Source organism: Neofelis nebulosa, chromosome 7, assembly GCF_028018385.1.
Source record: "Neofelis nebulosa isolate mNeoNeb1 chromosome 7, mNeoNeb1.pri, whole genome shotgun sequence".
Classification (NCBI taxonomy): domain Eukaryota; kingdom Metazoa; phylum Chordata; class Mammalia; order Carnivora; family Felidae; genus Neofelis; species Neofelis nebulosa.
This window is the reverse complement of record NC_080788.1, coordinates 148056361-148077068: the sequence shown is the minus strand read 5'-3', so window position 1 is coordinate 148077068 and position 20708 is coordinate 148056361. Positions and strand designations below refer to the sequence as shown.

General features: G+C 54.9%; 1 long non-coding RNA gene and 1 gene segment (V, D, J or C); both read left to right on the top strand.

Moving 5' to 3' along the window:
- The first annotated feature begins 1 nt into the window (after position 1).
- Positions 2–6296, top strand: LOC131518011 (immunoglobulin delta heavy chain-like). The segment is given in 7 exon segments: positions 2–101; positions 213–318; positions 429–495; positions 847–937; positions 2029–2097; positions 2346–2672; positions 2832–6296. Coding segments are annotated over 7 exon segments (1188 nt in total).
- A 223-nt stretch (positions 6297–6519) lies between these two features.
- On the top strand, positions 6520–8247 carry LOC131517868 (uncharacterized). The gene is made up of 2 exons (XR_009264873.1): positions 6520–7688; positions 8017–8247. It is a non-coding gene; the product is annotated as an uncharacterized LOC131517868 (long non-coding RNA).
- Positions 8248–20708: the final 12461 nt, after the last annotated feature.

The following is a 20708-nucleotide window of genomic DNA, read 5'->3' as shown; positions in this document are numbered from 1 at the left end:
GATGGCCAGAGGCCAGCAGCTGGAGCCCTGGGTGTGGGGACACATAGCCCCGGGCCCATCACGGAGGGACCGCCCTGCACTGGGGTCTGGGCAACCCCAATGTCAGGCTCCGCAGTGGGAGCCCCTGCCACTCGGCCGGCTCTGCCCTGCCACACACCCCCACCCCGCACCCTTGGGAGCCCCAACCCCAGAACCCCGTGTCTGTCTTCCAGCCTCCGGAGAAGCGCTGCACGTGTTCCCCTTGGTCTCGGAGTGTCAAGCCCTGAAAGAAGGCGACTCCGTAGTCCTGGCCTGCTTGGCAAGAGGATACTCCCGGGAGTCAGTGCAGGTGACCTCGGTTTCGGGGGAAGCAGGACCAGGCCACAAAGACCGATCTCTTCATGCCGAAGGCACAAGACAACATTGAGCTGTCCTTCCTGACTGCCCAGTGGAAGCCAGACCCCCACCAGTGCAGCACCGCCAGCGGCAAGCTGCAGAAGGCCTTCCGGTGGCCAGGTGGGTGGCCCCAAGACCACAAGGAGGGCCCTCCCGGGTCTCCCACACCTTCCACCAGGGCCTGACCCCAAGGACCGACACAGGCACCCAGGCCTCAGCACGGCGCCCATGAGGGTCACCTCTCATCACCCCAACCCTCAAACCCTTTCCCCGCAGACCCTGTCCTCAGGGTGCAAAAGAAAGGCAGAGGCTGAGTGTGAGGCTTCCCACGGCCCAGTCCCCACCTCTACACAGCACAACCAGCTCGTCCCTCCCTCCCGCCATTTCCAGGTCCTCCCGTCCACCACGCAGCCCTCCCACCTCAGTGTACACACGGTCCGACCCTCACCTGCCACTTTCCTCTGATTTCAGCATCTTGGGAAACTAAGACCCCCCCTGTCGACTCTTGGGCCAACCCCATCAGAGGACTCCACCACAGTGCCCAGCACTGCCAGGGTCTCAGGTGAGGAGCCCCCACCCCAGCACACCCTTTCCTGCCTTCCCATCTCTTAGGATGCCCCCTTCAGGCAGCCCTCCATGACTTCTCCCGCAAGGCTTCAAGTCCCATCTGAGTCAGGAAAGACAGGCCCTGAACTGACGTCTACCAAGCACCTACTGTGCGCCAGGCTCTGTGCTTGGCACCAGCAGACACGCCTCTGGCCCTTTATGAACAGGAGACCCACCCAAGACACCCTGCGAAAGCATAGCCGACAAAGGCAGGCCCAAGGGCCAGGACTGGGACGCAGCTGACCCAGCAGCCCACAGGACTGGGCCCTGAGCTTGTCATGGGGCCTCACGTGAGGATGTGTCACCAAAGCGGCCAGGAGTGACCCTTACAGAACTGTAGCATGCCCCCTGAAGGCTCAGGGGCCGTGGCATGGGACCCAAGGCCTCCCCACAGCAGGAGCCACCCTCCCCTCCCGCCGGCACTGGCTCCCCGTCACCCTGCTGGCGTCTCGGGAGGAGCGTCTGACAGTCACTCCTGTGCCACGTTAGCAGAAGCATTTGGACAGAGAGCCTCCCCCCACGGGTGGCCCCACCCAGGCCAGAGCCGCGACACCCCCATCTCCAAACACGGCCAGGGCCCTGGCTCCACGTGGGGGGACTGAACAAGAGATAGGGGAGTCCCCCGGGCAAGAATGCAGAGTGGTCCTGTGCAGCGGGACTCGCTCACTGGTCCCCGTCCCCCGGGGCATGTGAGCCTCAGCACGCCCGCAGCCAGACACTGCCCACAGCCTGTTTCCTCCTACAAGCTGGGAGCAGTCTTTGCAGTTTGAGAGGAATGGCGGAGGCGGGGAGGGGGTGAGAGGAGGAGAGACAGAAAAGCCTAAAGGTTTGCTGTCTGACCCTTTACAGAGCAAACTTCTGGGACCGGTAACTCACCGGCCATTTTCGCCACAAGTGTGGAAGTGACTGTGGCATGGTGACTAGGGGACAGTGGCGGGTCCGGGCAGGTCTCAGAACCCCAGAGAGCAGGAAGGCTGAGGGGCCCAGGGAGGCCACAGCCCGACCACGTGTGCAGCACACAGTCTCTCCCCCGACCTCCCTCCACAGTGCCTTCCACCAGCCACACCCAGGCACAAACCAGAGAGCCGGAAAGGACAGCGGACGCCAGTCTCAGAGGTCAGTGCCCTGGGGCACAGAGCGGGGAAGAAGGGGAAGAACAGATTTGGGAGCCCCGGGGACAGCCCAGCTCGGGAGCAAGCCCCCGGGCCGGTGGCGGGAGGCCAGGAGGCGACAAAAGCCGGGTCTGCACCAGGGAGAGCTAGGCAGAATCAGAGAGGGCATGTCGCACTGCCCACAGCACCACCCCCAGGCCGGGTCTGCGCGCCCCAGTGCCCCCAGTGACTGAGGCCACTGTCCTCTGGCAGAGTGTCGGAACCACACCAGCCCTCCCAGCCTCTACCTGCCACAGCCTCCCCTGCAGGGCCCATGGTTCAAGGGACAGGCCACCTTCACCTGCCTGGCAGTGGGGGCTGGCCTTCAGGAGTCCCGCTTGTCCTGGGAGGTGGCCGGGGTGCCCCTGCACACGGGTGTGGACAGTGGGCCGCTGGAGGAGAATGCCAATGGTTCCCAGAGCCTGAGAAGCCTCCTGGACTTGCCCATGGCCTCCTGGGCCTCGGGGGCCAACATCACCTGCACGCTGAGCGGCCCGGGCGTGGCTTCCCAAGTGGTGTCCGCAGCTCCCAAGGAACACGGTGAGGCCCCCTCCACAGCCCCCAGGGAACACGGTGAGGCTGGGGGCCCTGCGTGCGCACCCCCCGCCTGGCACAGCCGCTCCTCTGTCCGGGACCCGGGCCGCCCAGCTTCCCCCAAGTCCCCGGGTGGCCCGCGCATGACCAGGCTTCTCCTCGCAGCTGCCTCTGTGCCCAGCAGCCTCACGGTCCACGTCCTGACTGTGTCCAGAGCAGCCTCCTGGCTCCTGTGCAAGGTGTCCAGCTTCTCGCCCCCAGACGTCCTCCTCACCTGGCTAAGGGACCAGGTCCAGGTAAACTCTGCTTCCTTTGCCACTGCACCCCCCGCAGCCGAGCTGGGGAGCAGCACCTTCGAGACCTGGAGCGTCCTGCACATCCGCACGGCCCAGGCCCCTCGCCCGGACACCTACACGTGTGTGGTCCGGCACGAGGCCTCCCGAAGGTTGCTCAACGCCAACTGGAGCCCAGACACGGCCAGTGAGTCACACATGGGCACGGGGCCAGGGCTTGGGGGAGGAGCAGTCCCAGAGGAGCTGAAGGGCTGGGTCCTGGGGCTGCAGCCAAGGGTCTGTGCCACCCAGCCAGGATGACCCTGCCCCAGCCTGGTGGGCACCTGGAGTGTGCACACATTTTCCCTGCACTCAGGGCTTTGGATGCCCTGACACCTGTCCCCCTGAAGCCTGTCCTCATGTCCACAGGCCATGTGCTGGACTAGGAGGGGTGGGAGGTAGGTGTCACCCCTGCCGGGCCCCCAAGGAACAGCCATTTCCCACCAAGACCTGCCCCATTGTTGAGCTCAGAGCAGGGGCCTCCCCTGGGGAGGCTGGTCATCCCAGACACAACCCTCCCAGGGACATCTGAGCCTCCCCAAGCCCCAGGACCCCCACTGGCTTGGGAGAAGAGTCAGCACCTCAGAAGCCAGGTACACCCAGAAGTGGGAGCTGGGCTGGGGTGCCCAGAGAATCTGACCCGCACATGCCCACAGCAGGCCCTGACTGCAGGCCACCTGCAGGGCAGAGGGGACAGAGGCCCACTAGGGTGGGGGCTCACACTGGAGGTCCAGGGCTCACTCTCCCCTCAGAGGCTGGCTATCAGGCCCCCTCACCACCTCATCAGGGGGCAGCACCCAGGCAAGGCCCTGGAGGGACAGAGGTGGACACCTCAGGCCAAGCAGGTAGCAGGACACCATCCCCCCGCTGCTCGAGCATGGAGAGTTGGCCCTAGGAGTGGGGTAAAGGCAGATGCCATGTGGAGGCCATGCCAGCAATGTGGTGGGGGGGCCGCACAGGAAGGCTGTGCCAGCCTCCACTGGCTCAGACATCCCCCCGTCAGACCCGGCCATGGGCAGCCCTGCACAGTGGAGGACATGTCCACACAACAGTACTGACCCCACTGCCTCCTACAGCCAGGTCTGGAAGTGCTGGCATCTTGTTGGGCAGCAGCCTGAAGGGTCCCCTAAAAAGGCGGCTCTCCTCAGCCCCCTAGTCCACCTGCCTGTGTCCCAGCAGGCCTCCCCGTGATGTCCCAGCACCAGCCCCTGTCCCCACCGAGGCTGGGACTCCTGGTCCTCAGCCCATCTCCACAGCATTGCCCCCTGCCCTCTGGGCACCCTCTTCCCTGGCTCAGGCCCCTCAGGCACATCTGTTCTCCAGTCATCAGAGCAGCCTCCTGGCCCTGCTTACCTTCCCTCCCCTGATCCCCTAAGCAGGTGTGTAAGGAGATCGACCCCCCACCCGAGGCTCCTTGAGGGCCAGGTCCACACTGACCTCCTCCAATGTCCACTCTCCTACACCCAGCAGATGGGAGCCCTCCCCAGGCACAAACCAGGCCTCTCCATCACAGGTGATGTCACAGGTGAGGCTGGACCAGCCCCCTGGACAGACTCAGCCAAGGCTGGAGACTGGTCTGCTGTCATGCACAGAGCCCCAGGTGTAGGCTGCAGGTGTGTGTGCACGTGCACCCCTGGTCACCTGAGCACACGCACATGCCCAGCATCATCATTGTTATAAAGCATCACACGGAAGGTCCCCCCACACCAGGCCCCTGTCCTCTTCCTCCTGACCTGGTTCTGCTCCTTGGCCTGTGTCATAGACTCCAAGTCTAAAGTTCTCTCTTGGCCAGCAAGAGAGCGGGACACAGGATTAAAGTGAGAGATGGCTAATGTCCGGGAAAAGACAAGACCCGAATAAGGGCCCTTGCCCCGTTTGTATCAGGATCAGAAGGCTTACAAACACGGCGATGGACGCGCACAAAGAGACAAGGAATCTGTGAACATTAACTTCTGGACGTGAGGGAAAGGGGGTCTTGAGGATCCTCGGGGTTAGGGGTTTGGGTTAATACAAAACAAAGTCCGGGCGCCGGGCAGTGGGGAGGAAGGTTGTTTACAGCGGACCTGAGGCAGCACCTCTGTTTATCTCAGCCTCGGGGATGAGGCAGGGAGGACACGTGACCTCAGGGTTGACAAGGCACCTTTGCTTTCGTTAACCATCTCCGCTCTGGGCTGCTACGCCTGCAGTGCAGGGGTCCACAGTCCAGTTCACCAATTTACCTAGCTTGGTCCTAGTCTCCCGTGAAAGCTGCTATAGTACTAAATTGGGGGTGCTTCTGCCCTGAATGCCTAATCTTGTTTATTTCATATACCTTTGCATCGGGGGCCTCTATACCCCCCTATTCTTGGTTGCCTTGTCTTGTTTACCCAAACTCGGGGGTGAGCATCCTATAGCTTCGTACTTCTCTGTGCCTTGTTAACCCGTTGGTGTAAGCCCGGGGGATTCCTAAGCTTATCCCCCACAGGCCCACACTCTCCACTTCGTGTGGGGACCCTGTAGTGTCCGGACTTCTCTGCCAACTGCCTCCAGTCCATCCCCCACTAATCACAGTGGCCTCCTTGAGGGTGCCTTCCTGCCGGCCGTGCCCGCACAGCCCAGCCTTGCTGCCCAGCACCGGGATGCGTGCGCTTCCAGTGAGGAGGTCACAGATAACGAAGGCAGCGTGGCAAGCGGGAACAGCAGGACGACGCCACACGCACTTTATTAACCAGCTTTATTTAAAGTCACTGAAGAGCTGAGGACTCAGAGAAGCCCAGCTGACCTGGTTCCTGGGCAAGACAACATTGTCGGCCACGTTACCCCCACCCTGGACACCGACGGACACGGTTACGTTGCCCCCACCCTGGGCACAGGCGGACAGAGGTATTGGCATCCAGGGAGGAGAGAGGCCTGAGGGAATCAGTCAAGGCTTTAACATCCACATGGGCTGACATGAGGAATAAGAATAAGGATGAGCCCCAACTGTATCCCCTCCACCACTGACTGCCCCAGACAGGACGTGTGCTCAGAGCTGGGACAGATCTCCAGTCCGGCATGGTGCTTGGACTCTGAAGCCCAGTGGAGGGAGGGGCCTGACCCACCCCAAACATTGCAGTTGAAGCCAACTGTCCTGACATCCCACCGGCTCAAGTCCTGATTAGACAGACCAGATGTGCCCTCACCCCCGCCCCGAGGAAGGTGCTATCATATGCTCCACTTCTCCAGTGCTGGCTGTTTGTTTACAATGCCCAGCGTGCAATCAAAAATTAAAAGACATGCAAAGAAGCAGAAAAGCTTCAGCCATAATCAAGATAAGAAGCAGCAGGGGCGCCTGGGTGGCGCAGTCGGTTAAGCGTCCGACTTCAGCCAGGTCACGATCTCGCGGTCTGTGAGTTCGAGCCCCGCGTCGGGCTCTGGGCTGATGGCTCGGAGCCTGGAGCCTGTTTCCGATTCTGTGTGTCTCCCTCTCTCTCTGCCCCTTCCCCGTTCATGCTCTGTCTCTCTCTGTCCCAAAAATAAATTAAAAACGTGGAAAAAAAAAAAAAAAAAGAAGCAGCAGAGTTAGACCCACAGGAGATCCAGATTCTGTCATTAACAGCAGTTCCGGTCACGTCCAACTACATCACAGCATCTCCTGGGCCAAGCCCGACACGAAGCCCACTGGCCTGGCCCGCCTCACTGGACTGAAGGGTGCAAATGAACAGGTCACCCACCCACCCTCCTGTCCTCTGAGCAGCCTTCGATGCCCTGGGGCCCAGTCTGGTGCTCTGGTGGGGGGTCAGAACACATGGCCTTTACCTGGACAGGGCACTGTCCGTGCAGGACTGTGTAACTTTTGACTGTCCAGCTGACCCCCCAACCGTTCACCACTACACTTCACGTGTCTGGAACAGGTTTTCCCAAATCATCCGGAGCAAGGACAGCTGCCTTTGTTAATATTTCTTGTTCTCATGGACCAACACCTTCGTAGAATGCAACAGGGTTTAATTACTAGAAAGATGAAACTAACAAAGATTGCCATGTTTTCATTATTAGAATAAACAGACCGCTATAAAGTTTGCAAGCGCACACGACCTCCACGCTCACGCCCCGTGACACAGGAACTGGGCCCTGAACCAGGACCCCGGCAACCCCTCCCATCCTGGCCCCCGCCCGAGTGTCCAGGGGAGCGGCTGCTCAGGGATGCAGATCCCGCAAGGCCCACCCTGCCCCCATTCGTCCGAGCTCTCCGCGGCAGCCACTCGGAGACCCTCTGCCCTCCCGGCTCTCTCCCAGAACAGCTTCGTGCGTGCTGTTCCCACCTCTTGTTGCCTGGCTGGGTCCCCTGTGCGACTACCCCTACCGGGTGACAACCACCTCCCGCTCGCGCCCGGGACCCGGCCCGTCTGCTGCACGGGGTGGGGAGGGTCCCGTCTGGCTCTGTGGGCACCGGGGGACCCGGCCGGGAGAAGCCTCACAGACTCCGGGTCGGGAGAAGCATGCCCGGAGCAGTCCCCTGTCACTCAGCAACCCGTTGTGTGCGGGTTCCGAACCGAACCTCCTCACTAGCGCCCTTGCTCCCCGGGTCTGGACATGGCCCCCCCAGCCCCCCAGAGCCATGACGAGAGCGGCGGCGGCTCCACGGACCTGGAAGACACCGGCAGACTGGCGCACGTTCGCGGCCCTCTTCCTTCTCACTCTGCTCTACAGCGGCTTCGTCACCTTCATCAAAGTAAGGCAGCCAGCACACCTGTGTGCAGGGCTGGGGGGAGGCGGTGCCCTGCCCGGTGGGGGACACACTGGAGCCAGCCCAGGGAGCCTGGTGGGAGCGGGAGGGATGTGCAGCTGCCGTGGGCCGTGGACATGGGCCCGGGGCCTGTCAGGCACCAGAGGCCCCTCCCCTCTGCCACAGCACTCCGGCCAGGAAGCGGGCACATTGCACCTGCTCACAAGTACATGGGGGTCTGGGCCCTGTCATCTGGGGACCTGGCTCCTCACATCCCCCCCTCTGCACCCTCCGGCCACCGGCCCCCTTCCCAACCCCTGGGCTCTTGCTCCAGATGAAGTAGCCCCAGGAAAGCGGAGGTCCTGCACCCGCAGAGAAGGGAGGCTGGGACTCTGGCCTGTGTGTGGCGCCCCGGCCCCGCTTCGCCTGCCCCATGCTCGTCTCCGTCCACCTGTGCCCAGGGCTCGGCCGCCCAACCCAGCCCATGCTTCCTGAACCAGCGGCCCCGACTGTGGGCCCTCGCCTTCCCACCTGCCAGCCGGCCCCATAAACAACCTTGCTCACATGCCCTGCCTCTTGTCTCCCTGCTTCCGTCAGATCAGAGAATCCGGAGCTGAGGGAGAGTCCCAGCCGGGATTGGGGTGCGGCTGTGGCAGGCGGGCCCTGGGGGGCTGCCCCGTGGGGAAGCCGGCGGGGGGGAGAGGTGCCGCTCTGCACACTCACAGATACACCCACCACACGCACACGCACACATGTGCACAAGCACAGTTCACACAGAAGCGCGTGTGCACAGACACAGGCAATGCTCATGCACACTGCAGCCTACAGACACAGCACACGCACACACATGGGCAAGCGCCAGGCTCGTGCTTGCACGCACACAGCACACGCACTGGTCTGCAGACCGTGTGTGCTCACGTACGCGCTCAGACACATGCCCATGCGCCACACGGCTCCCATGCACCTAGCTGGGGGCAGCGGGTGCTGCCCACACGTGGAGCTCATTCTATGTGTGCCTGGCCCCACGGCCTCCTGAGTCTGTTCCCTCCGGTGCAGCAGGTGGGGGCAGTGCGTGCAGTCGTGCCTGAAGGGGCGCATGGGAGACCCTGGTGCTGCCCAGCGCACAGTCACCGTTGGAAGCCTGCCGTCGCCCAGGGTCCCCAGCTGCAGAAGAGGAAGTGGTCACGGGGGCAGGCAAGCACAGTGGACGGCACCCGCTGGCCAGGGGCAAGAGTGAGGGCAGCCACCGTCAAGCCCAGCCGGTCCACGGCCCCCCCGCTCCCAATGCCACAATGCTGGTGTCCCCCTGTCACTGCTCGTCCCTCTCACCACCTCTGTCCTCACCCACCCCCATCCGTCCACGGTTTCAGCTCATGCTCATCCCTGCACGTGGCCAGTGGAGGCTGACCCACACCTCACACCTGACATGCCATGACCAGACGCAGTGCTGTGGTCAGACGACCCCCATGGCCTCTGCATGTGACCTCTGGGGCAAAGGCACTTTGCAGAAGCATCAAGGTCAGGGTACAAGAAGAGAGGTGGTCTCGGCTGGTGGGGGTCACTGTTGTCACAGAGCCACAGGAGAAGGCAGCGTGACACCAGAGCAAGGTGCCCGCAGCGGCCACAAGCCCAGGTGCTGCTCCTGGAGCAGGGAAACCAGGGACAGGCTGTGTCCCAGAGCCTGCCCATGCCCGCCTGTGGCCCAGGGGCTGGGGACAGACTTCTTGGCTCCAGACCCTAAGGAGACAAAGGTCTGTGGGATTTGCTGTGGCACCCACAGGAAACTCACACCCTGGTCCCCGTGTCACCGCTGCCGGCCGAGGGGGCCCCATCTAGGGTCTCAGGCCAAACTCTGAGAACAGATCCCGTTCTCTCTCTGCACCCACCTGCTGCCCCAGCCTTGTGGCACCCACTCAGGAGGCTGCCCATGGTTGTGCCCCGGAGGGCTCACCCTGCCCACCCTGCCCTCGGCGACCTATCAGTGGCAAGGGCAGCCCTGTGTCCAGAGCTCACAGGAGGCCTCAGTGCCCCCATAGCTCATCTGCACACGGGTTCTGTAGTGGCCATGCCCTTGCCCTGTGCCGCTTCCCCACTGCGTTTTCTTCTCTGCCCCTCTGGCACACTCTGAGGCTCCCTTTCTCATTATATTGGTTGGTTATTTCTTTCTCGTCACCCAGAAAGTTAATGCCAAGAGTACAGTGTTTTCTGTGGCTCCCTGATGATGCCCAACACAGAAAGAAGAGCCCAGCACATGGTAGGTGCTCAGAAACACTTGCTCAGTGAACGCACTGTCCCCCGCAACATGGACCCTAAGTCACAAGAGCACTTTGTCCCCCGGATGTGTCCTCCTGCACACGGCACACATTTATAATACACTGCGGTCCCTGTATTCCCAGTTACCTCCTTCGGAAGTCTACCCTTCCCCAGGCTGCCAGCTTGGTAAATGACCGCCTGCCGAGTAGCCCCCGAAAGACACCCCGAAGTCATCGCAACCTGCCTCCCACACACTCCAAGCCACGTCACACCCACCCAGAGCTCCCTGTTGTACAGCCTGCCTCCAGGCCTGCCCCCTCCCCAGCCCACAGCCGGTCTAGTCTCCTAAAGACCTGTGAGCCCGTAGCCCCAGCTCAAAGTCGCTGACGGGCTCCCTTTACATCAGGAACAAGGCTCTTTCTGCCTAACCCAGCTGGCCTGGCCAGGCCTCCCCAGCGCCAACCACCTCGAGGCCATCTGGGCCTGCTCCTCTGACTTCACAGCCCGAAACCATCCTCCTGCCCCAGGGTCTGTCCTCCTCCCAGTCGGCCTCCAAGCCCCATGGAAGCAAGGACAGCACACGCCCAGCATGCACAGTAGCTGAAGGAATGAATGAGTGAGCACACAAACAAATGAATGGTCTGGCAGGACTCAAAGGAGGCTGTGCACTTGGGCCTCCAGACCTCAACCGCATCCTCCAGCCCAGCCTCACCCAGAGACGCCACAGGGCAGCCACAGCTGTCTCCCATCTGTTCCCAAAGAGGCTGCCCCTGGCTCTGGGCTCTGCCCTTGGACTGACACCCCACAGCCCCATCCGCAGGCCCTGGGAGAATGGAAGAGGGCAGGGCACCAAGCCCCTGAGCGTGCTGGGTGTCTGTTTGGGCCCAGTAGGTCCATACTCGAGCTTCTCTCTGTCTAGGAAGCAAACTTACAACATGCCCTAGAGTACACAGCAGAGCACATCCGTCTAGTGCCAGAGCTCCATTTGGGGAAAGCATACGTGAACCCAGCCCCTCCTGGCCGGCCGGGTTCGTTTCTTCAGCAGAAGAATCCCGCGGGCTGCCCTCCACCATGACTTCTCCTTTCGTCTTACATAAGCACCAACCGACCTCGGCCAAACTGTCTATCTGCCAGAGGCATGTGACAGTCCCCATGGGGCCCTGGCTCGGCTGTTTCCCTCCACACAATGCGTTTGTGACTTTCCCCAGCTCTGCGGCCACAGGCCCGAACTCAGCGCTGTGACATGTGGTCCGAGGGGAGGGCTATGGCCTGCACGCTCCACAGCTCAGCCGGGCCACCACAGCCTCGCCTGCCAGGATGCCACCTGCTCTGGGCAGAAACACCTGTTTCCAGCCATGCTGATAAACAGGACACGCGTGTCCTCCCACACCTAAATCACAGCTTGACAAGCCTGATCCCACAGCATGGAACCCGCTGCCCAGCCGTCTGCCCCATGCAGGCCCCACGCCCAACCGGACCCCATGTCTTGGTGTTTGAGGGGAAGGGTTGAGCCAGCCCTACCCCCCAGGGCTTGTGGACTGAGACCTCCCAGCACCTGGGCAGAAACCAGATGCCTGTGCTGTCCACCCAAGGCCCTGATGTCCATTCCCAGCCCACGGCCAAACCCATGTTCACTGAGGTTATTCCAGAAGACAAGTGGCCGGAACAAGACTGCTTCAGTGCCAGGAGACGGGACCCTGCCCCCAATGGCAGCATCAGTGCTACTGAGGGACACAAGTCCACAGTAAGACCGGAGGAAGTTACGGGGAAGCATTTACATTCTCTTGAGGTAAATAAGGACTTTCTCAGAATGACAGCAAGGCCAGGAAATTTAAAAAATGAGACTCACAGCTCTGCCTGCAGAGCAAAGACCAAATACCTACAAGGACAGAGTCCCCATAAACAAAGTAAAAACTCCCGAAACAGAGGCCAAAGCATCTAATGTCAAAAAGAGTCTGTGTTGGTCAGTGTTCTTCAGAGAATAAACAATGATGGATGATAGGCAGATGCTAGACAGATAGATGACTGGCAGATGACTGAATGATAGGTGTGTGTGAGAGATGATCTTATTTTTAAAGTATGTATACATATAAAGGGGGGCACTTTCAGGTTTGGACACATGATTGTGTAGGCTTGGTGAGCCCAAATCTATAAAACGGGCCAGCATCCTGGGGACCCAGAGTGGACAACTTCAGAAGGCCGTCTGGAGGTAGAACCCCTCTTCCTCATGGGACCTCAGCCACTTTTCTCTCAAGGCTTTTGACTGATTCGACAAGGCCCACCATCACGTGGAGGCAATCTGCTTTACTCAATGGCCACTGATCTAAATGTTAATCACATTTCTAAAATACCTTCTCTCTCTGGACTAGTGTTTGACCAAGTATCTGAGTATATGGCCTAGCCACCATCACAGAGTCCAAGTAAATGAACGATGGAGAAATGCAATGAGCGGGAGGAATTTGACCTGCATGGAAACGTTTTCAGTGGAAGGTGGGGAGGGAGAGATCATTTCCAGTAGGTTGTAAACACAAATAACCAAAGAAACACACAAAGAACCAAAGAAAAGCCACTTCAAACAAATGACCGCTTATCCAGACAGTGGCTACTCATCAACAGCCCACTGTGTGCCAGGCAGGCGTTACCATGGAAGGACTCGGACGCCTGCACCGTGGCACCATCGTCCTGATGAGGGATGAACAGCACAGTTAAAAACAAGGAAATGTTGTGTAAAAGACAAGGAGACCAGACACAAACATCCACGGCAGGTGCTATTTGACACATCCTAGAGGGTGTGACTGACCTGCAGGCTCAGCATGTGGGCAAGGGGCACACGAACACTGGGCTGCAGCCCAGCACCCCTTGTTGGATGTCTAATGGGCAGCTCCAACTCCCCATCTTGGAAAGGGAGCTCTTGACCCCGATCTCAGTAAGAGATCTGTGCAGAAGTCTCATGGGGAGACAGAGGCAGCAGGGCGGGGGCAGTGGCAGCAGAGAGCAGGGTTCAGAGCACACATGTCCTGGGGTACAAGACCTGATGGGTTTGCAGAATTGCACCCACAGGGCCTCCCAACTCACAGCACACACGGAATTGCCACTTACTGGGCTGCAGTGTTCGTAAAGAGGTCCGAGATGGGGACCGGAATCTGGAGCCACCGGTACATGGGTGGCGTTTATCCTCACGGGACTGGTGGGGATTAGCAGGGATGGAGTGTGCACAGAAGAGAAGTCCAAGCCGGGAGGCAGGGAGTGCCAGAGGCCAGGAGCAGAGCACTCGGTGTCCGAGGCTGGAGAGCAGGAGTCAGAGAGGCACTGGGCAGAGAGGGAGGTGCTGCGGCTGCGTCCAGCATCTGGCCCAGCAGAGGTCATGCTGCCTTCCCAAGCGCAGACTCAGAGCAGGGCGGGTCAGGGCTTAGCCCGAGTGGGCTCGAGAGGTCAGCACAGCCCTACAGATAGGCGACAGCAGGGCCACAAGCACGGTCGCAGACTTCCCAGCATTCCCACCCAGAACTCAGGGAGAATTATTCCTTAAACACACAGCGAACTGGTAAGAACTCACCGTCTGCTGAGCCTTGGGTCACAACTCAGTACATTTCAAAATATTCAGGTCCCACACAGCAAGCTCCCTGACGACAGACTAGTGACACACACGTCTCGAGTCACGTCAGCAGAGGAACAGTAGCCTACGTGTCTGGAGGGGAGAAAACACTGAGTTAACCAAGAGTCCAAATTTAAAAGTTGGAAGAAGAGCAACCAAAACCAAAGAAACACAAACACGAAAGGAGAAAATAATTATACAAGACTCCCAACCACGGAGGGGGGTGACGGCCACCCGCAGCTGCAGGGGACACTCATGTCATCTTCACGGGGCCATGATGAGGCCGTTGGCCAATGGCACAGCGGGGACACACAAGCAGACAGAGTTGCCTGCAGCACACTGAGAGAGACAGCCATCACGCCAGAGACACCATTCCCCAAAAATACACACGCAGCTTCTTTCTTCTTCTGGCTTTAGTTTGGGGGTGGCTGTAAATGGGGCACCTAACACCATGTCCTCTAGGCTGTGGAAGCTGGACGTCTGAAGTCAAGGTGTGGCAGGCCCCCACAGTGCTTCTAGGGAAGGATCCCACCTCCTCCAGCTTCGCGTGGCTGCCAGAGACACAGCATCCCATGGCCGTAGAGCATCAGGCCAATCTCTGCTCCATCATCACGTGGCATTTGCCTGTGTCCCTGTGTCTCTGTGTCTAAATGTCCCTCTTCTTACAAGGACAGGAGTCATACTGGATTTAGGGCCAACCATTCAAATATGGCCGCATCGTAACTGATCACGTCTGCAAGGAGCCCAGTTCCAGATGTGGTCACATTCGTGGGCTCTGGGAGGACATGAATCTGGGGGGAGGCACTATTCCACCCAGTATACTTTCCTGAGGATTTTGCCCCTGAAGCTGTCAGGTGGGCAGGTCAAGGTGGATATTTGCATGGTGAGGGAGGAGACACGCAGAGGCCCAGGGCAGAGCCGGAGCTCAGAGCCCCATACAGGGTGGGGTGGCCCAACCAGGAAGAGAGGTCTGAAACCAGGTCTAGAGGTCCCACTGGGGTGCCCTGGGCCTCTGGGTCTGAGATGAGAGAGGAGGGTGCCCATGTGAGCAAAGAATGGGGCAGAGAAGAGAGGCTGGTGTGCCCAGCAGTTGATCAAGTAACACGCCGAGAAAAATGAAAGAAAGGCAGGATCCACAGTGACCAGGAGCCAAAGAACTAGACGGGTCTGAATTCACGGTTTCCAGCAGCATATAATGGACCAAATAATGGCCAGAAGCTTTCCAAATTTGATGAGACCCATGAACCTGCACACCCAGGAACTGCAATAGGGATAAACTCAAATATACATGGGCAAAATGCTCTACTCAAATGTCAAAGGTTTGGGGGGAATATGTCTATACATAATGTGTTTTTTATGCTTTATGTTTTAATATAAAATATTGGGCTGGTTAAGCTAACTCGGTGAAGTTTACAAAAGACATTCTGTGCAAATATTAGCCCAAGGAAAGCTGCAATGGCCATATTAATCCCAAATAAAACAGACTTGAAGGCAAAAAGCATTACTGGAGATAAAGAGGGCTGACACAGCTCTAAATGTACACACGCCTGGGCCACAGCTTTCAAAATATAAAGCAAGGTGGGAATGCAAACTGTGCAGCCACTTTGGAGAACAGTATGGAGGTTCCTCAAAAAGTTAAAAATAGAACTACCCCATGACCCAGCAATTGCACAGCTAGGTATCTATCCGAGGGATACAGGTATGCTGTTTCGAAGGGGCACATGCATCCCAACGTTTACAGCAGTGCTATTGACAATAGCCAAAGTATGGAAAGAGCCCAAATGTCCATCGACGGATAAATGGATAAAGAAGATGTGGTGTATATATATATATATATATATATATATATACACACACACATACAATGGAGTATTACTTGGCAATCAAGAAGAATGAAATCTTGCCATTTGCAACTACGTGGATGGAACTGGAGGGTATTATGCTAAGTGAAATTAGTCAGAGAAAGACAAAAATTGTATGACTTCACTCATATGAGGACTTTAAGAGACAAAACAGATGAACATAAAGGAAGGGAAACAAAACTAATATAAAAACACGGAGGGAGACAAAATATAAGAGATTCTTAAATACAGAAAACAAACAGAGGGTTGCTGGAGGGGTTGAGAGGGGGGCATGGGCTAAATGGACAAGGGGCATTGAGGAGGACACTTGTTGGGATGAGTACTGGGTGTTATATGTAAGGGATGAATCACTGGAATCTACTCCTGAAATCATGATTACACTATATGCCAACTAATATGGATATAAATAAATAAATAAATAAATAAATAAATAAATAATTTTTTAAAAATAAATAAATAAAAAGATAAAGCAAACAATGAGCAGACCTGTGGGAAGAATTACACAGATTCCCAGTCATCATGGGAGATGGTAACATCTACCCCCCAGCAATGTGCATGGCCAGCAGACGCATATTAATAAAGATGTACCTACCGTTAACGCTTTAATCAACCGGCCGAACTGCTGGGCACACGCAGGCCTTGACAAGCCACATTCCGCATTCCAAACCTGCAGAACATTCACACACTGCTCTGTCCTGTGGCCATAAAAAAGATCCAACGCATTCCCAAAGACCAAGTGCACTCTGTTGGTGTGTGACAATGGCACAACTATGCCTTCATGGGTTGTCGTCTCCTTTTTGTGTTTCCCTCAGGCTTGGCCAGCGCATCTGCAGGATGGGCTCTGGACCTGGTGGGGAGGCCTGCATCTCCTTTTCTGCATGATCCCAGACCCCAATCCAGCTGTGTTCATCCCAGGTCTTGGGGTCCCATTCTTCACTGCGAGGCCCTTCCCTTCATGGGAAGACCCTCTGGGTTTTTCAACCTGCTTTGTAATCCTACCCGGGTCCTGGGCCCAATTTTCAGTCCTATTTGTCCTCTGGCTGCAGGATATGGGGCCTCTTGAAACGTTGTCATTGGAGATTTCTGATGCTCTCACTGTTCCCTGAGTTGACAGGAAAGGGGACTGACTCACTGAGACATTTTCTTCCTTCGGTGCTTCAGTTCACTTAACACCAGCCAAGCTGCCCCACTCACGGTTACCGGTACGTCCACCAGCCTTACGATTCCACTGCCCATGGCTCTCAAAGGCTAGAGGCACTGCACAAGGTGCACCTCCTTCCTGCCCATGTCCCATTATGAGCGTTCATGAAGGGCTTCTTTACAAAGGGACTTAGAGATGGGATGTGACAGAACCAGGGTGGGCCGTGCAGTGAGCCAGGTCAGGTAACAGTACAGCTGTTTCCACCCCTAGGCCCAAATGCCAACTTGTTTTAGACAAGACGTAAACTATAAAAGACACTACTGATAAATTTATATTAAAATTAAAATGTGAGGTCCATCACAAGGTACCTTTTTTCGTATTTTCTTTTTTTTATTTAAACCTTAATTAGTTAACATACAGGTCAATGTTGGCTTCGGGAGTAGAATTCGGTGATTCATTACTTACAACACCCAGTGCTCATCCCAACAAGTGTCCGTCTTAGGGTGATGGGTGCTAAAAACAACACCTTTAACAAAAATGAAAGACCAGTTACCATCTGGGAAGATATGTTTGCAACACCTACAGCTGATAAGGGAATTCTGCCAGTAACGTGCAAATAGCTTCTGAAAAGCAAGAAAAAAGGCAATCCAATACAAAACAAGGCCAAGAGACGTAAATAGATATTTCAGAGAAGAGAAATACAAAAAGCAAATAATCATATAAAAAGGTGTCAGCTTCACCAATAATCAGAAAAAAACTCAACCCAAGAGCAGAATGAGATATCATCTTAGCCAAATGACACCAGCAGACATTAAGACGTCTGAGCACACCAAGTGCCGGGATGTGGGTCTGCAGCACTTTTCATGCATGTGATGCTACTGGAAAGTCAAACTGAAAAAGCCACTTTGGGAAAGAGTTGATCATTGCCTCCAGCTGCCCAGAGTTCTGTGCTCCTTCACCAGGCAGTTTTGCCCCCAGGTACGTGCTGGAAAGGCGTCCGCTGTACGGATACACCAGAAAATACCTCTAATGAACAGGTGGGTCAGCGAGGGTGCCATCAGCAGTGCAAGGTGTGTGATAGGGCATAAAGGACTCTGCACAAGTGCGGGAGATGCTATGAAAGTGCAGATATGAAGGGTCCACTGTGCAGCCAGACAAAACTCCCCGACCAGAGACCGTGATGGGGAGTCTCTGGTGAGGGTTGTGGAAGGCTCCTGCCTCTACATCTGTGGACGGTTTAAGGCTCTGTCATTCATCAGGGCAGGGAGTCGGAAAGAAGAGCTGGATAAAGAGCAGGGAGAGGAGAGGGTCCCGGGAAGACAGCAGAGGAGGGAGCACCAGAAACCCATCTCCCCACCCAGACAATGGTCGCACTCACAGAATCTGTCTTGATGCACCCACTTGGAACTCTGGAGTCTGCTAAAGGCTCGCAACTTCTGAGAGAAGTCTTGGGTGGTAAATGTGCTTAACTCTGGCCAATTTTAGCTCTTAACAAAGTAGCAGCTACCCAGCCCCCAGCCCCAGCCCCAGGGCAGGCAGCTGTGCACACATTCCTGGAGTAGCCTGCACGTGGCTTGTGGGAGCCAGGGTGGGCCAAAAGGACACTGTCCTCCGAATAGCGGGATCTGTTCTCTGATCGTGGCTTCTAATCAGAGTGCCAACAAAGAAGAGGGAGAAGCCATTGTTGCAAGTGTCCCCCTCTTCGGGCGGAATGACTTCCAAGGGACATAAAGTTGGCGTCTTCTTCTGCCCCTGTATTTTTCTGTTTTTCACTTTTTGGGAATCAGACATCAAAAACTAAGACCCTCAAAAGCAAGTGCATATGGGGGGAAAATTAGGAAGTCACCACACATGCCCAGGGAAAGCCTCAGGCTCAGAAAAGACTTAAGACATTAAGTTTACATCTCAGGCTGACCATTGGCACAGAGACTGCCTAGTACAATCAGACAAACAAAAACAATAAATAATAAACAACAACAACAGCTTGGGGAAGGAGAAGAATCTGACGTCCAGAGCTACCACATTGAATTCAAATGTCCAGTTTTCAACAAACAAATCACAAGGCATACAAATAACCAGGAAAATAAGGCCTACTTAAAGGCCATAAAAATGAAACTGTTCCCAAAAGAGAATTGATGGCAGTTTTACCAAAGATTCAAAACAACCATCTTAAAAAAACTTGAAGAATTATGGGAAGTTGTGGAGAAATTCAAGAAAATGATATGAACAAAATGCAAATATCAATAAAGAAATAGAAAATCCAGAAAGAAACAAAAAAGAACTTGGGGAGATGAAAAGTACAATAATTGAAATGAAAACTTCACTAGGAAGACTCAAAGCAGATTTTAGCAATGATTCTTTGAGAAGAAAGAGTCAATGAACTAGAAGATGGGACAATTGAAATGTTCAAGTCTTAGGAATAGAAAGAAAGAAGATTGAAGAAAAGTGAACAGAGCCTTAGTGACCTGTGGGAGTGAATCAACATACACATTGTGGGAGTCCCAGAAAAAGAAGATAGAAAAAAGCAGAGAGACTATTTGAAGAAATAAGGGCTAAAAACTTCTGAGAGTTGATGAAATACATGAATATAAACGTCCAAAAAGTTCAATTAACTCCAAGCAAAATGAACTGAAAGAAACTCATGCTGAGAAACACATTATAATCAAATTTCAAAAGCCAAAGATAAACAGAGAATCTTGAAAGTAGTGAGAAAGAAGTGACTCATCACACACAAGTGCTCCTCAAAAAAATCTTAAGCAGGTTTTTCATCAAAACCTTTGGAGGCCAGAAGGCAGTAGGCTGATATATTCAAAGTGCTCAAAGAAAAAAAGAGTTGGCCAAGAATCTTTTATCTGGCCAGCCTGTCCTTCAAGAGTGAGGAAGAAGTTAAGACATTCTCAGAGAAACAAAAGCTGAGAAGGATCATTGCCACTGGTCCTGCTCTGCAGCAAATGTTCAAGGGTCACCTACAGGGTTCAGTGAAAACACACTGGACAGAAGCTCAAAGCCAAGTAAAGAAATGAAGATCTTCATAACGCTAAACACGTGGGCAATTACAAACGTTACTACCTTTGTAATGATGGTTTGTAAACTTATGTGTTGTTTTCTACATGATTCAAGAAACTAACATATTTTATTTAGTCTAAAAGTTAGTGTTATTGGGGTGCCTGGGTGGCTCAGTCGGTTGTGCATCCGACTTCGGCTCAAGTCATGATCTCACAGTTCGTGGGTTGGAGCCCCACTTCAGGATCTGTGCTGACAGCTCGGAGCCTGAGGCCTGCTTTGGAAACTGTCTCCCTCTCTCTCTGCCCCTCCCCTGCTCATGCTCTGTCTCTCTCTCTCTCTCTCTCTCTGTCTCATAAAAATAAAGAAAAATAAAGAAATAAAAGTTAGTGTTGCTGTAATTTTGGTTTTTACTCCACGTGTTGTTTCCTACATGATTTAAGAGACTAATGACACCTGAACTAATACAATGTTATTTGTCAATTATATCTCAATAAAACAGGAAAAAGAGACTAATATATTCAAAAGAATTATTAGGTTATGTTTTGGTGGTTATATTTGATGTAGTTTTATGACATTAACAACTGATAAAGGTGGGAGATAGAGTGAAGCTGGTATAAATTCAGATTAGAGCATTATAACCTTAGGATGTTGAACATGATACCCTGTAGCCACAAAGAATGTAGGTATAGAGCATGCATAAAAGACAATAAGAGCTCGGATTGAAGAGGCAGAGGAGAGAATAGGTGAACTAGAAGATAAGGTTATGGAAAAAGAGGAAGCTGAGAAAAAGAGAGATAAAAAATTCCAGGACTATGAGGGGAAAATTAGAGAACTAAGTGATACACTAAAAAGAAATAATATACGCATAATTGGTATCCCAGAGGAGGAAGAGAGAGGGAAAGGTGCTGAAGGTGTACTTGAAGAAATAATAGCTGAGAACTTCCCTGAACTGGGGAAGGAAAAAGGCATTGAAATCCAAGAGGCACAGAGAACTCCCTTCAGACGTAACTTGAATCGATCTTCTGCACGACATATCATAGTGAAACTGGCAAAATACAAGGATAAAGAGAAAATTCTGAAAGCAGCAAGGGATAAACGTGCCCTCACATATAAAGGGAGACCTATAAGACTCGTGACTGATCTCTCCTTTGAAACTTGGCAGGCCAGAA